The 14,170-nt window shown below is 29.2% G+C and overlaps 1 protein-coding gene across 1 annotated transcript in view; it reads right to left on the bottom strand.

Annotated features, from left to right (window-relative positions):
• Window positions 1–574: 574 nt before the first annotated feature.
• Window positions 575–14,170, bottom strand: part of LOC118183278 (very long chain fatty acid elongase AAEL008004-like) — a 54,258-nt gene continuing 40,662 nt past the window's right edge. The window contains exons 3-8 of the mRNA XM_035352756.2: window positions 11,737–11,927; window positions 8,487–8,570; window positions 7,593–7,649; window positions 7,067–7,172; window positions 5,253–5,389; window positions 575–2,213 (exon numbers count right to left, since the gene is read on the bottom strand). Coding sequence (XP_035208647.1) covers window positions 1,950–2,213; window positions 5,253–5,389; window positions 7,067–7,172; window positions 7,593–7,649; window positions 8,487–8,570; window positions 11,737–11,927 — 839 coding nt within the window. The 3' untranslated portion in view covers window positions 575–1,949. The remainder of the gene's footprint in view (window positions 2,214–5,252; window positions 5,390–7,066; window positions 7,173–7,592; window positions 7,650–8,486; window positions 8,571–11,736; window positions 11,928–14,170) is intronic.

A 14,170-nucleotide genomic window follows, 5' to 3' on the forward strand; every position in this document is an offset into this window, starting at 1 on the left:
TATCACATAAGCATTCTTATGCTTTACATTTTCATTCATTGTGTTTCATGATGCAAAACAAGCAGAATGTGTGCTAGAGATCGAAGCTAAATTTCTGCTATTTAATTTTTTTTATTAATTATTATATGACAACATTAATTATTAAAATTATCTTCCTTTATTTTGCATTGCATTATAACTTTATTATTAGTTATTAATGTTTATAATTCCCTTTGACTTCTCATCTTGTTTATTTGAAAATTTGCTCGTTTCAAAATGCTTATTCTTTCTTTGACATTAATCCTTAAGTATGCTGGTAATATTTCTTCTCATTATTTGAGACACTTAGCTGAAGCTGGAGGTTTGATTTCTATTAAGTACAAAGCTGAAAATTCCTCAGGAAGATTAATTGAATAGTTAATTAGGTATTACAAGCTGAGTGATAATATAGTATTTATATTAAAAAACTCCAGATCACTCGTCGCGAGATATAATAGGTATTAGCTCGTCTTGTCAATCAAAAAAAAATTTGCATCAAAGAATTGATAAACAATGTAATAGAAAATAATCATGTTAAATAATTGGAATACCAGTCTGAATGAACGGTATGATTTTATTTTTAATAAATGAACATATTTACAGTATGAACTAATGAGCCATTCCAAACATTATATTACAAGACATAACACCGTTTAAATTGATACATAATGACAAGTTCAAATTCAAACACAAAAAAGACGACAAAATGAAATCAAAACAAGGACAGCGTTTTTTGCTGTCAATTTTCAGAATTATTTGGTATTTAACCCTTCAGTTTGTGCTACAACTCTCCGCTCCTCTCCCATTCATTTCAGTGTAGAACGTAGCTTCAGATACACCGCACCCACTGAAAGGTTAAATACATGTATTCCTTACAAGAGACACGTTTTTCAATATCAAAGGGCAGTTTTCTTTCTTTTTCTGAAATACTGATTATTGCTCAGAAATTATTTGAAACTATATGTTTAGTTGAAAAAATTATTAAAAAATGAACAGTTATTAAATAAAATTTCAGATGCTTAATATTTCCGTTTTTATCACATATGTCAATGTTTTTATTTGATATCATTATCATTCTCAGAGGAGAATTATGGTAATATAAAAACAACTTTAATAATGATAACTTTAATAATAATTTAACTTAATAATGATGCTCTGCATTTTAATTTCACAAGCAACACAATAACATACATTAAACATTATTAACACATTTGAAATAACATGGAAGATATTATATACATCATAACAAAGTAACAATATAGCAGGCAATTAAGTACATAAAATATTTGATAGAATGAAAAATTTACCACTTGGGAAAATTTTAATTTAAAGAAATATTCAATTAGGAAATAAGCAAAACAACATTCGATATTTTAAAAATGAGAAAAGTTTTGCAATGGATTAAAATTTAGAAATTTGGGTGGCAAATATACATGCAAAGTTATGAGAAAACATAATAGTACTACACTATACTTTTATTTTGTTCAGGTGTAGGAAAAAGCAAGTTATATTTATTTTAGTGGAGAATTTTTATACATATTTATGCTTTTGACTGATATGTCTTACACTAGGTGGCAGCACTATAAAAATATTTGTAAATGCTCCTTTTAAATTCTCGAATCCTCCCACCTCCCTTTACTTCCACCGCAATAAATATTACTTGATTTTTATAACTATTGCTTCACGATAACTCTACACACACATATATACATATATATTGATTAAACTTTTGGTAATTTTGTATTAAATACGTTTGCAGCATTATTCTTTTAGTTTGATTTCATTCATTTTTCCACAAACACATAAAATTTTATTATTCCTAGCAAAAGAAATAAAATAAACCCTGAATACGTTTTCTACCGGTACTAGACCTTGAATATGCCTTAGTCCGGTGCTTTAAAAACCTCTTTTTTTAACATAAAAAATGTTGTTTATTTAACTTTCTTCTGTTCATTTTTAAGCTCCTTTGCTGACTGATTTTTCTTCAATTCTTCGGCTTTTTTCATCTCTTCTAAGAACTTTTTACTCTGGTTTTTCATTCGGAGTTCTTCGTTATATGTTTTCCTGTAGAAGTTGTAGAACATGACGAAGAACAAAATGGCGTGGAAAATGATGATGTAAGCAAATACAGGTTGGAAACCGCAGTCATAAAATATAGGTATGGCAGCGTGAATTGTAGCAATGATGAACTGGATCTATTTAAAAACAAGGGGAAAAAACAGATCAGTTATAAATTTATTTTATACATTTATTTAAATTTCATAGTAAAACAACGTAAAGAAATGGGGATACACAATGAAATAAAACCGAACAAAAGCGCATAAAAATACGATTTCGTAAATTTTATCTTTAATTTGCTAAAACGCTTTACAGCAATAGATTTTCTTTTAACAGAATGCATAATTTGGATACCTTATGCAGAAATTTGGACATCCTTACGAAAATTACAAAAGTAATAAATTCTTATTAAAGCTGCAATTATTTTTCGTTAGTTTTAGCATTAACAGATTAAAAAGGAACATAATTTCATTAATCAGATAATACCTTTGCATTAGTTAAATGCGTAAAATTCATAATTTTTTTTTCATTAATAAAATTATACTGAAGCCTAAGTAAAAATTAATTATAAAATCCTGAATATATATATACAAAAGAATGAAAAGGGAATACTCCTATTGAAATTCCAATATTTCAATAAATCAAAAATAAGAAAGCCACATCATATATGATGTTCCAAATAATTTTTAAATTGATTTACTACATCGTATAGGGGAATTAATGCATATGAGTTAGCTAAATATAGGGAATTGAATATTATAAATATAATTTTTTTTTATTTTTTATTTCTAATTTACATATGCATGGCAAGGACGAAACACGATGTCTGAACAATTGGAAAGACTATGAAATAAGCTACTTTCCTGAAGAATCAGTATTGTTTCGCAATCTTTTCAATGGTTCATTTTTAGGTCATTTTCTGTATATGGCTATAATTATTATTTGCAGTGTTTGCTTCAGTTTATATGCATTTCTATTACTATTAGCCAGTGCTTGTAGGGCAATTTTTTCCATCTGCCACGTTTCCTTTACTATATTTCAAAAACTTTTAAATAATATCAATTTTTATTTTATTTTTGATTTAAATTTTTCTATCTTTCCTTACGTATTACGACTTTATAAATTGGAATTTATGTAGACTTCAAATTTTAATTCTTAATTTTCTTTATTGGCTTTCTTTATTTTTGGCTTTATTGAAATACTGGAATCATAATAGGAGTATACCCCTTTCATTCTTATGATTATGTTTAATTAAACCATTGCAGCCTAAGCGCAGGATTCTTAATAGTCTTTCCTTCTTTCTGTTTATGTTTTAATATATATAGATATAGATATAATTTATTATTAGAAAAAGTTTTTTATGTATTAGCTCCAAGGAACAGAAATTTAACAAAAGAAAAAAAATTGACAGTATATTTTATCCTTTGTATTCGAAAATCGGGTTTCTATGTGAGTTTTTTTAGAAGTAATCTTAAGACTCAATCTTTTATGAATATTATTAACAGTTGTATGTATTTTCTCTTCTGGAATTTTAAGCTTTTTACTGCGAATTATTACTTTGAGCTCAGTATTACTATTTATTGTACAACATATAATGTACTATTTATTGTACTATTTATTGTACAACATATATTAGCATTTTAAATCAGTATAATCTAAAACTCATCCCTAATGATAATTTATTGGTTTATTATTTAGCAGTTTTAGCGCAAGTTACAAAATTTTGCTTAAATAAAACTCGCATTTTATAATTTTTAAGTGGTAACCTAAGAAAAAATTATAAAATGCGATAAGCCATAAGAACTATTAAACCTTGTTACTAAGACCTGTTACACTTTGGCTTGCAGTCTGGGTATTTATATTAAAGAAGCTTTCGATCCTTTACTTATGTTGTACAATAAATAGTAATACTGAGCTCAAAGTAATAATTCGCAGTAAAAAGCTTAAAATTCCAGAAGAGAAAATACATACAACTGTTAATAATATTCATAAAAGATTGAGTCTTAAGATTACTTCTCAAAAATTTCACAGAGAAACCCGATTTTCGAATACAAAGGATAAAAACTGCATACCATCAACTCTAGAAAACAAGAAACCGGATGGAAAACTTTTCTGACGGATCTACCAACAAAACAGATTATTACAACCAAGAAAACAAAAGTTATTTCGAGGAAAAATTTTGAAGAGCAGATTATTTCCTGAAGAACTCAAAGAGAAGATCAACTCAAAGGAGAAAAGCTCAACGCCATACATTAGCTCTGGAGAACAAAAAACTGATGGAAAATATTTCTACCGATGCCGACAAAATGCTCAGTGTAACTGCTTTCAGGAAAGGCCCTGGTGAGTCGAAGATAACAAATCGGCTTAAATTACACAAGAATCACGCAAGCCAAAACGACGAAGCAGGCATCCTCCAGAAGTCTGTATCTGAACTGGAAGTCATTGAGATATTTGAAATTCCGAAAGCTCAAATCTAGGTGGCTAAAAATATTTTCTAAGCACTTAAACTATTTAATTTTAACTTTAGAAAATAGAGACAGAACTATAAGACTGTCTCGGAGCATAAGAGCCTAAAAGGTGTTGATGAAGGTCTTCAGTCTGGAAAAACCATTCTGCAAAGATTGACTGAACTTCAACAAGTCCTCATTAACTTAGTTCCAGTTTAAAATGTGAAAACTGGCTTCACCATTTATTAATTTGACTTATGATTTATGTCTCCCTTGCAAAGACTAATTGAAGTAAATTAAGATTAGGTGTGGCGTGCTCTTATTTATCGCTTTGAGCTATTTACTCGGAAGACTTCTTTAGTATCATTTTCCTGCTCGATGATAATATGTGAAAATGTATAAGAAATTCCAAAATGCTGAAGAAATTTAAGGCAAGGTAATTAAGATCATAGTAGATGACAAACGGGCGTAACCATAAAAAATATCTTTGCAATTTCTTCTCACGTATGGGGGCACAGTCTCCCGCTTTGACCTACATTCCTCAGAGGGGTGCAGCGAGGGACTGTGAACCATTCTATAACTAGATAACAGAACTAATTCAAGTCACGCTTTCGTTAGATTAGAAAGCTATAGCAGATCAAAACGATAAGAGAAGGAGCAGGATGGGGACTCGACTGAGGGTAGAAGACGAAAAGTCTGTAATCTTCAACTTTTCTTCAACTGTCTTACCATTTGCATTTGTGTCAAGTATTTTTTCCACCAGAGATATTTCTGCATGTGAGGTCCAAGAGCTGCCAGGCAGTAGTAACTGTACATGATCATGTGAATAAAGCAGTTGATGAAGGGGAAGAAAGCATTGTGTCCTCCTATTCAAATATTAAAAACAGGGAACATGAAATACATTTCAAAAGTATTAATTTTTACTTACAAATACACAACATTTCTTAACATAATTAAAATTCATATTATTTTGTTGCTGTTGAAAGAATTAGTATTTATTGACCTTGATTTCCTCTTATTTTTCGTTAAGACATGGAAATCATGAAAATTGTTTGACAGTTAAAAAAAAGTGTAACTTATGATTTGTGAAAACTCGTTATAAATTATATGACTGAGAAAACATTGTATTTGATTCTGAAGAATAACACTAAATACCCAGTCTAACTAAGGCCATAGCTTATACAGATATTTTTAAAGTTTGGATTACCAAGTTGTTGTTTTTTTCTCTAGCTTAAATATGCACTCAATGTAGCACTGTACTAAATTGGCACTGTAATCCAATTTATATGTTGTACTCATTTGATTCCTAATATCTAAAAAAATGGATTCTACGATGTTAAAATTTAAGGACACATAAACACAAGAGAATCTTAATATTAGTTTTCTTAGAAAAGACATGCCATTCGAATAACTGAAATATCGGATGGGTCAAGGCTGGATAATTGCAGTTCAAAAAAGAAAGAGTAATGTCAAACTAAAGTTAAGCGGCCTAAGTGACTCGTTTTTTTAAGAATTTCTATTAATAAAATACGGTTGAGTAATTTTTCATTTTTTTTCTTTAAAATACGTTTTCTTACTGTTAAGCTTTTTACATAAGCATCTATTTTCTAGCATACTCCCCATGTATATAAAATAACCAAAAAAACTAAGATTAAAATTGATTTAATTCTTCCCCCCCCCTTCGTTTCAATCCCTATACAAAATTCATGTTAAAACGAAATTAAGGCTTAGCTAATTTAAAATAATTAAAGAAAATAATTCAGCACTTCGTTTTATATTACACAACTGTAATTATACTTAAGGACTACCCGAGGAGCTTTTTAACTTGTTCATACTTCTAGTTGAGAATTTTAAACACTTACGCTATCAAGGTATAAAAATCCTAAATAAATCTGTAATTTTTCATAACCTAATGTAAAACTTGAAATTTACGTCCGCATACGTAAAAAAATTATTTCAGCCTTTTACTAATGCAAATATGATATCCTTTGATAAGTTTTATGAATTAATTTCCTGCTGCTCTCTTTTTACAGAAAAGTCTTTATAATACAGCGTTAATCTCTCCTAAATCTAAATTAAATCATTCTTTTCGTCACGGTGGAAGGAAAGACAGCTGCCACAGCGTAGGACTCAGGTTTGAATCCCGGAGAAAGCATGGATGTACACAATTGTCTATATTCTACTCTTACGAGTGTAAAATCGGTCGCTTCCAATGGTGCACTCTGCGTAATGACCTCGAGGATGAGATAGCCAAATAACCAAGAAGTTTGGCTGTTCCCTACAAATGTTTGAATTATAATTTATAACAAATATCCAGACACTGGACTTTTAAAATAAACTATTTTTGCTTTTTTGAGTACAGACGAATTGCAGAATTATATGATTATTGTTATTATATGTAATAGTAGTAGCAGTAGTTTGGGGTAGTGGTAAGTAGTAGCGGTAGTAGTGAAAAAACATTTTATTAAATAACATTTTTTAAGAACTGTATCAGTAATGTAATTACGATTTGTAATAACGTATTTTATAAAATATTTTATTACCTGGTCCAAATTTGAGTCCAATCCAAACTCCCCAAGCAACAGATGTGTGATGAACAACGTGAAGTGTGCTAATGTGATTAAACTTTTTCCTTAATACAAAAAATATCTGTAAAAGAAAAAGAACATTGTAAGTGATATGTAAGTTGTATTCAAGTGCTTTTTTACCATTAAACGCTAAAAATGCTAAAAAATACAATAAATTAACAGTGCTTTCTGTAAAATTTCGAAAGCACTGCTAAATTTGTAAAAGACAAAAAAGATAAATTTAAAATTTCTATGTAATTTTAAAATCTATTTTAAACTGAAATTTAAAATTTCTCTTAACCTAATTTAGATTTTTTCCCTTTCTCATAGAATTATCATTCTACAGTATTAATGATACATTTTCTTCAGAACTTTTTAATGTTGTAAAAAAGTATCGATTATAATTTTAAGAAATATTATATAACTTTTAGTATTTTTCACGAAGAAAATTTGATTTGTAAGTTTACGAAAGGTAATAGTTAAGAAGACAACTAATACTAACCGTGTCAGCAAATTCAGCAATTTTCAGCATTAAATACCACCAGCCTATGTTCACTAACTGTAAAAAAAAATATTTTTAACATTATAATCAGTATAAATGCCGAAAAACATATTAAAAATACCTATATTAAATTACAAATAAGTAGCTTTAAAAAATTTTTTAACAAGAAAAAATGAAGGAAGAAGAGATAATGACATAAAAACCTTTTGTAACTGTGTCAATTTATCCAGAATATTTGAAATAAAAACACTGAATAACTATTAATCTTTGCATGAAACAAATATTTTTCTAGAATACAAATAAAGTCGCAAATATTAATAACATTTACCTTTACCTTTTTAATGGGTCTCTTGTTAGATTCTTCTTCAATTTGATTAACTCTCTTCCTAATTAAAAGTATTTTTTCTAATGGATTTATGTTTCTTAACTCAGAAATAATTGAAAATTAGCAGATAAAACTTCGAAACGTTTTGAATTTCTTACAGATAAGGGAGTTCATGAGTCTTCGTCTACTGCATTACATTTTAGATAAGAAAATACAAGTTTTTAATCAATATTTATTTTACGTTTATTAATGTGTAATACAAAATCAAAGACCACAACATTCAAATGTGTTCCTTTAACTGAATGCAATTTGACTATTGTAATGATGATATTATTTAACTTTTCGAGGCTGTAACAACGTAAAATTGTTATAGCTCTAAAATAATGTTTTTATATCCAGTCAATTTATCGTTTTGAATTTGCTTAAAGAATAATTTTAATAAGAAATAGAATTATTATCAAGAAATCATAAATATAAGATAAAAAATATTTCTATTTCTAACTAAAACTAATTTGATAAATAACGACTGAAAATGCTTGTATAAAAATTTACATTTCAAAAAGACTTACTAGTAAACTTTCTTCGTCAGTAGAATAATTAACTGGTTCACACATCCAATTGTATTTCCCTGATAAATAAGTCTTACTACCACCCTGAAAATAAAGAAATAAGTAATTTAAATTCAAACAGAAATGTTTATATATAATGATTAATACAAAATTTACAGCATTAGAATTAAATTGATTTGAAGATTTTTTTTATTAAACAAAGAACTTTAGCTTATAGTTTCTGAAATATTTATATTTCTCAAACTTCTCCTTAGCCATATGAATATTTTGTCTTTTCAAATAATGCCTGCTGCATTTAAATTCTTAGGTTCTTCTGAAACGATAAAACTTTATTGTTTTTTTAGAAGAATATTAGTGCAATTTGAATTTTCAGAGCAAAGAATTCCTCTCATTAAAATATTCTTTAGAAGAACTGTGTTCTTCTATAACACTCTAAAGAATTTTCATCAAAAGACAATACTGCAAGCGAAATTTTCATGTATGGTATAGTTTTCCATACTTCATATAGCTTAGTTAGCAATGACTAAGTTTATAAGATGTGGTTTCAAACTCAGATTGCGTGCGGGCCAAATCTACGATCTGAAAGCAGTTGATAGGTCTCAAATAAGGGACGGGAAGGAAGAAAGGAAGAGAAAAAAAAAAGAAAAATTATTTTTTCTCCAATAAAACAAAATTTTACAACTTAAAAATTATTTCCTACATATTTTTCAAAACGTTAAATATAAAAATAACGCAAATTAAAGAATACGTAGTTCCTGCCTCAAATCTAAAAAAGGGTATCTGCGAGAAATTTCTGTTACTCATAATCTGTAATTAAAACGAATTGACGGCTGTATATTAAAATTTTCATACTGACATTTATTCAGAAAATTGTAATATTTTAAAGTAAGCGCTAAATCACTTTAAACTAAAAAGAAATATAAGAAAATTTCGCAGGAGTGACGAAACTTGAAAATAAATATTGAGACCAATTCTCATTCCTTTATTTACTAGATTTTACTGTGGGACATACAAAAAAAAAAAAAAATAATATCAGAATGGAAATAACTTTTTTGTTTCTTACTACACCTTTCATCTACAACACCTCGTGGGATTTCGATTTTCATAGCATTTGTAATCTCGGAGGAAAACCACCAGAAAGGTTTTAAATGCTTTTTTTCCTCATTCAAACTTTTTGAATTCTAATCTAAGATATGTTAAGCATTTTAAACTGAAAGCTTTGAATATATTAGTTTCATTTACGTTTAATAAAAACGTGCATTAAGAAAAGAACGTAATTTTTTACTGCACATGGATTACTACTATCATTTCATTGTAGGTATGAGTAATTTTATAGAGAAAATTTAGCATTACATGGTTAATATTTATTTATGTAACTCTTGAAATAATTTCTTTGTCTATTACATTTGCTTTGATTTAAAAAAAAAAAAAAAAGTTTTTAGTAAATGCAAAAAATCGAAACTCTTAATAGCATTTTTTTGCCAAACTGTATTGAAACATTTCGTTGGTTCTGCCATCTGTTGCTATTTTCATTAACTATTATGTAGTAGTCCAAAAATTAATCTGCAATCCATTGAAAGACATCATATGATGCGCACGCGAAATGATGGGAAAATGACGAAACGTGGAAACGATATTCCATAGCATTGTGTGAGCACGTCTGAAAGCGGCGTAGGAATAGGCAGTATATGGACTTCTGGCTTACTGATAACTTAGCGTCCAACAGCACAACAAAAGCTGTTAAAATCGGAGAAGAGAACGGTGTTAAAATTCTGTTTTAAGCTTGGTAAATTTGTGGAAGAAATGTCATGATACGCTGAAACAAGCCTATGGGGATAAAGCCATATCCTTAATATGCGTTTACGAATGTTTTATACGTTAATCGGGATGAACGGGATTCCATTGAAGACGTTGCATTGAAGTTATTGACCCACGACATCTCTTACTGACGAAAATATTGAAAAAGTGAAGACGATGTTAGCCATAAAAATCATAAATTAATACTATCATACAAAAGGATGCTCAGACAAATATCTTAAAAAGGATTCTTCATTCCGGTCCAGAATAAGCCAAGGCGAGCTTTTGGCTCCTTCTCAGTGATGACTCCCAGTCCTCATCCTGAAAATATTTGAGGTCTGAAGACTCGTATCCCTCGATCATCCACCATACTTCAGTGATCCCGCCCCAACAGACGTCTTTGTATTACGTGTATTATTATTCTCTATATTTTCTTCATTTCATTTTATTATTATTCTAAAAGACAAAGATTTTCGGATATAGCAGACATTCAAAATTATGGAACGAGGGTTTCCGTGTGATGCCCAAAGAGATCTTTGCCTGCAGTTTTCAGGAACTGCAGATTTCTTATCAAAAGTTTACTGAAAACAACGAACTTTACCTCTATGAATATAAAACACTCTTCATTATTTAGATTAAAAATATTGTTTTTATGCATTGAAGTTTATTATCATACCATATATTTAGGTTACCAAAACAAATTAAAAGAATTCAAATTTTAATTAATTTTCTTTCGGATTTTAAGTTTCCACTGGAGGATTTTTTGCTCTCATTTTGTGCTCGCAGTTTACCAATATGCTATTGGATTTACTCCTACTAACACAACTTTTTTTTATCTTTTTAACTTTATATTAAATATCGGTTTGCTTGCCCTCACGCTACAAAACATTCGCCATTAAAATCACAAAATTTTTAAAAGTAAATATTTTAGAATTTTCGATAGAGTGTTGTGTGTTAATTTTATTCCTCCTTCTTCACCCTTACTCCAAAATTAATTCAACAGTAAAATGATAAAATATTTAAAAACATCATACCTTTAAGATTTCCAAATAGAATGCTAAACATTGCTATACATTTTTTTCTTTTATTCGTTATGTTTTATACCTTTCAAATTATTGCATGGCTATAACATTTGTTGGCAACATGCTTTTATTTGAAAAGGGGTACAGACACAAAGGCAGTACGGACAAAAAAAGCAACATTTTTTAATATTCTTTTAAATATGCCTTTATGATACATGTAATTTCATTTGAATTTTGATTTGAGGAGCTTCTACTGGAGTTGCACAGAGTTCTTCTAGAGGATGTCCTATGACCTCTAGGAGTGTTACAGTGTTCTGCGAAACAGTGCTTAGTAAAATGTAACTAAAGACTGAAGGAAGGATGGCTAAAAAATTCAGGCGATATTCTAAGCATTCATTAGCAGCAATTTATCAACAATGAAGTATACTTACATAGAAAAAGAAAAAGGCACTTAGTATAACCATAAGAAGATTATAGGCTACGATGATTCCGTTAATCTGGAAAGGTTTTCTGTCTTTCATGTATGCCGGACCAAATACTTTCACAAAGTATAAATAAGAAGCTATGATAGTTAACATTGGAAAAGGGCTTCCGGTAAGTGGCCAGTCCTTTGCACGGGGATCTGAAAGCAAGTAGATAGATGTTAATGACTATACATTAAAATTAAGAATATTTAAAAAAACACAGCACTCAATTATTTTAAATAATTATAGCACTGAAATAAGAGAACGTAATAAAGAGGTCATTCAGATAATTGATAATAAATAATAAAGCCGGATTTAGACTTGATAAGGCCCTAAGCTATTTGAGATGTGCGGCCCTTTATAAGTCCAGATATTATATGCAAAATAAAGTCAAGTGTCAGTGCAAAATAAAATTTTTGGATACCTAAAGCGCTTTTCGGGAGGCCCTGCAAGGAAGCGAGGGCACTTAGCTTGTGTAACATATACGTAAATCCTGCACTGGAAATAATTGTTGGTAATTAATAAAATTAGTAAGTAAATTTTTATAGCTGTACTATGCAAAACGTATTTAACAAATTAAAGATGAAATCGCTATGAATTTGAATAAAGCATGCAAAATTAATGCGAACTAAAAACAGTCTAATTTTTACTATAAATTAATTGATATAATAATTTGGACTGTAGTATAGTTAATGACCACAACAATAGATGGCAACACCATCATAAAAGTAAAATTAATTTTACTGTCTTTAGTATACTTCATTAAAATTATGATAGATGGCAGCACCAATGAACTCTTCTGGAATTCATTCTGAAACTGGCAAGAAATTGTGTTGCAATTCAGTCACGTCCAGGAATTCTATAAATGTTGAAGTGGATAAGGCAGCTTACATAAATACATGAACTTTACCACTGCCTCTTTTTATGTTCCATAGCTGTCTGCTTTAACAAACTGTTTTCTAAAAGTGAATCTCAGATAAAATAAAAATGTGTCTCAGAGGATAATACATGGGTCTTTAAACTAGCTGACAAAGATAAAAAGGTCCAGCTAGGATCGGTTTAACGTTGGTCATTTATCTTCACCTGTCAGCTTGGGAACCAAATGAAGTAAAGAGGGCCTGAGAGATCATAAAAGTGACTTGATGCCAGGTCACATTTTTAACTGCCAACTTGACAAAGCAATCGTCAAAAGGCATTTTTTTAAAGAATTTAATATAAAGGCATATTTTCAAATTAATAATTTATTTTAACAGTGGTTTAATTGAAAATCATTCTTATGAAAAAGATTATTTAGGCAAAAATTAGCTTTAAATTTTGATTTGAAAATTAATATAGGGAATTAAAATATTGAATCTCAATAAAATATAGCATAATCGGAAGGCTCTTTAGTCTCTGAGCTAAATCTCATATTAATTACGGTATTTTATACCGTAAAAAGAGAATTACGGTTTGATTGCTTGAGCCCTTTTTTGTTGAAGTTGAAATTTCACTTGATTTTTCTTGGAACCCATTAGAAGCCCAAAAAGGCGTTAGCCTGATTGGGCTATTAGTCTGGAAACGGAAGTTAGCGTTGTGCACCATAAAAAGTTGTATCACTTTTCAGATTGTTGAAATGGCTATAGCATTTTTCAAACTGTTGCCACCAAATATTATCGCAGAAATTAAATATTGAAGAATCTGCATGTATTTATGTATATTCCTCGCATTGTGAAAGAAACGAAGGTTACTAAGGCCAACAAATTTTGAATAACGTAGTTCTCCGTCCGAAGATATACTTTTGAAAATCTAATTTTATATTTCATATTTTGTAAAACTTTAATTAATTTTATTTCATATTTATATTTAATATTTTGTAAAACTTTAATTAATTTTTTTATCAACAAACTGGACAATCTAAAAGCGAGCAGTAGTAACACTGTAGGGAATAAAACATTTTTATCTCCAACGCGCGAGGCTGTCTGTCTATCGCGAATTCTAAAGATACGCTGTTTTTAAATATTTTGTAATTTTGGTCTTGAACTGAATTTTGTGTCGCGTAAGAGCGATAAACATGCTATTTAATTAACGGACTTTACAATCAAAACGAAAAAGACAAAAAAATGCTATATTACTAAGAAAACTGAACACTGATATCATGAACTGAGAAAAGATTGAAAAACAAAATAGAAAAATGTTTTGCTAACACTTTCCATCGCATCGAGAATACTAAACATATCCTGCCATGATACTTTCAAACTTTTTGTAATTTTGCTATTGAATTGTATAGCACGTAAATGTAAAGGAAATTATGCTCAATAATATAGCTAAAAAAAAAAGGGGGGGGTATTAACGATTTCTGAGTATCTCCTTTGAACAACTACTTCATTTACGTTTGCAGCGTAACAAATAAAATGCATGTCGT

Source organism: Stegodyphus dumicola, chromosome 9 (genome assembly GCF_044657685.1).
Source record: "Stegodyphus dumicola isolate Sdum_Otavi_A_Nest chromosome 9, ASM4465768v1".
Taxonomy (NCBI): Eukaryota; Metazoa; Arthropoda; class Arachnida; order Araneae; family Eresidae; genus Stegodyphus; species Stegodyphus dumicola.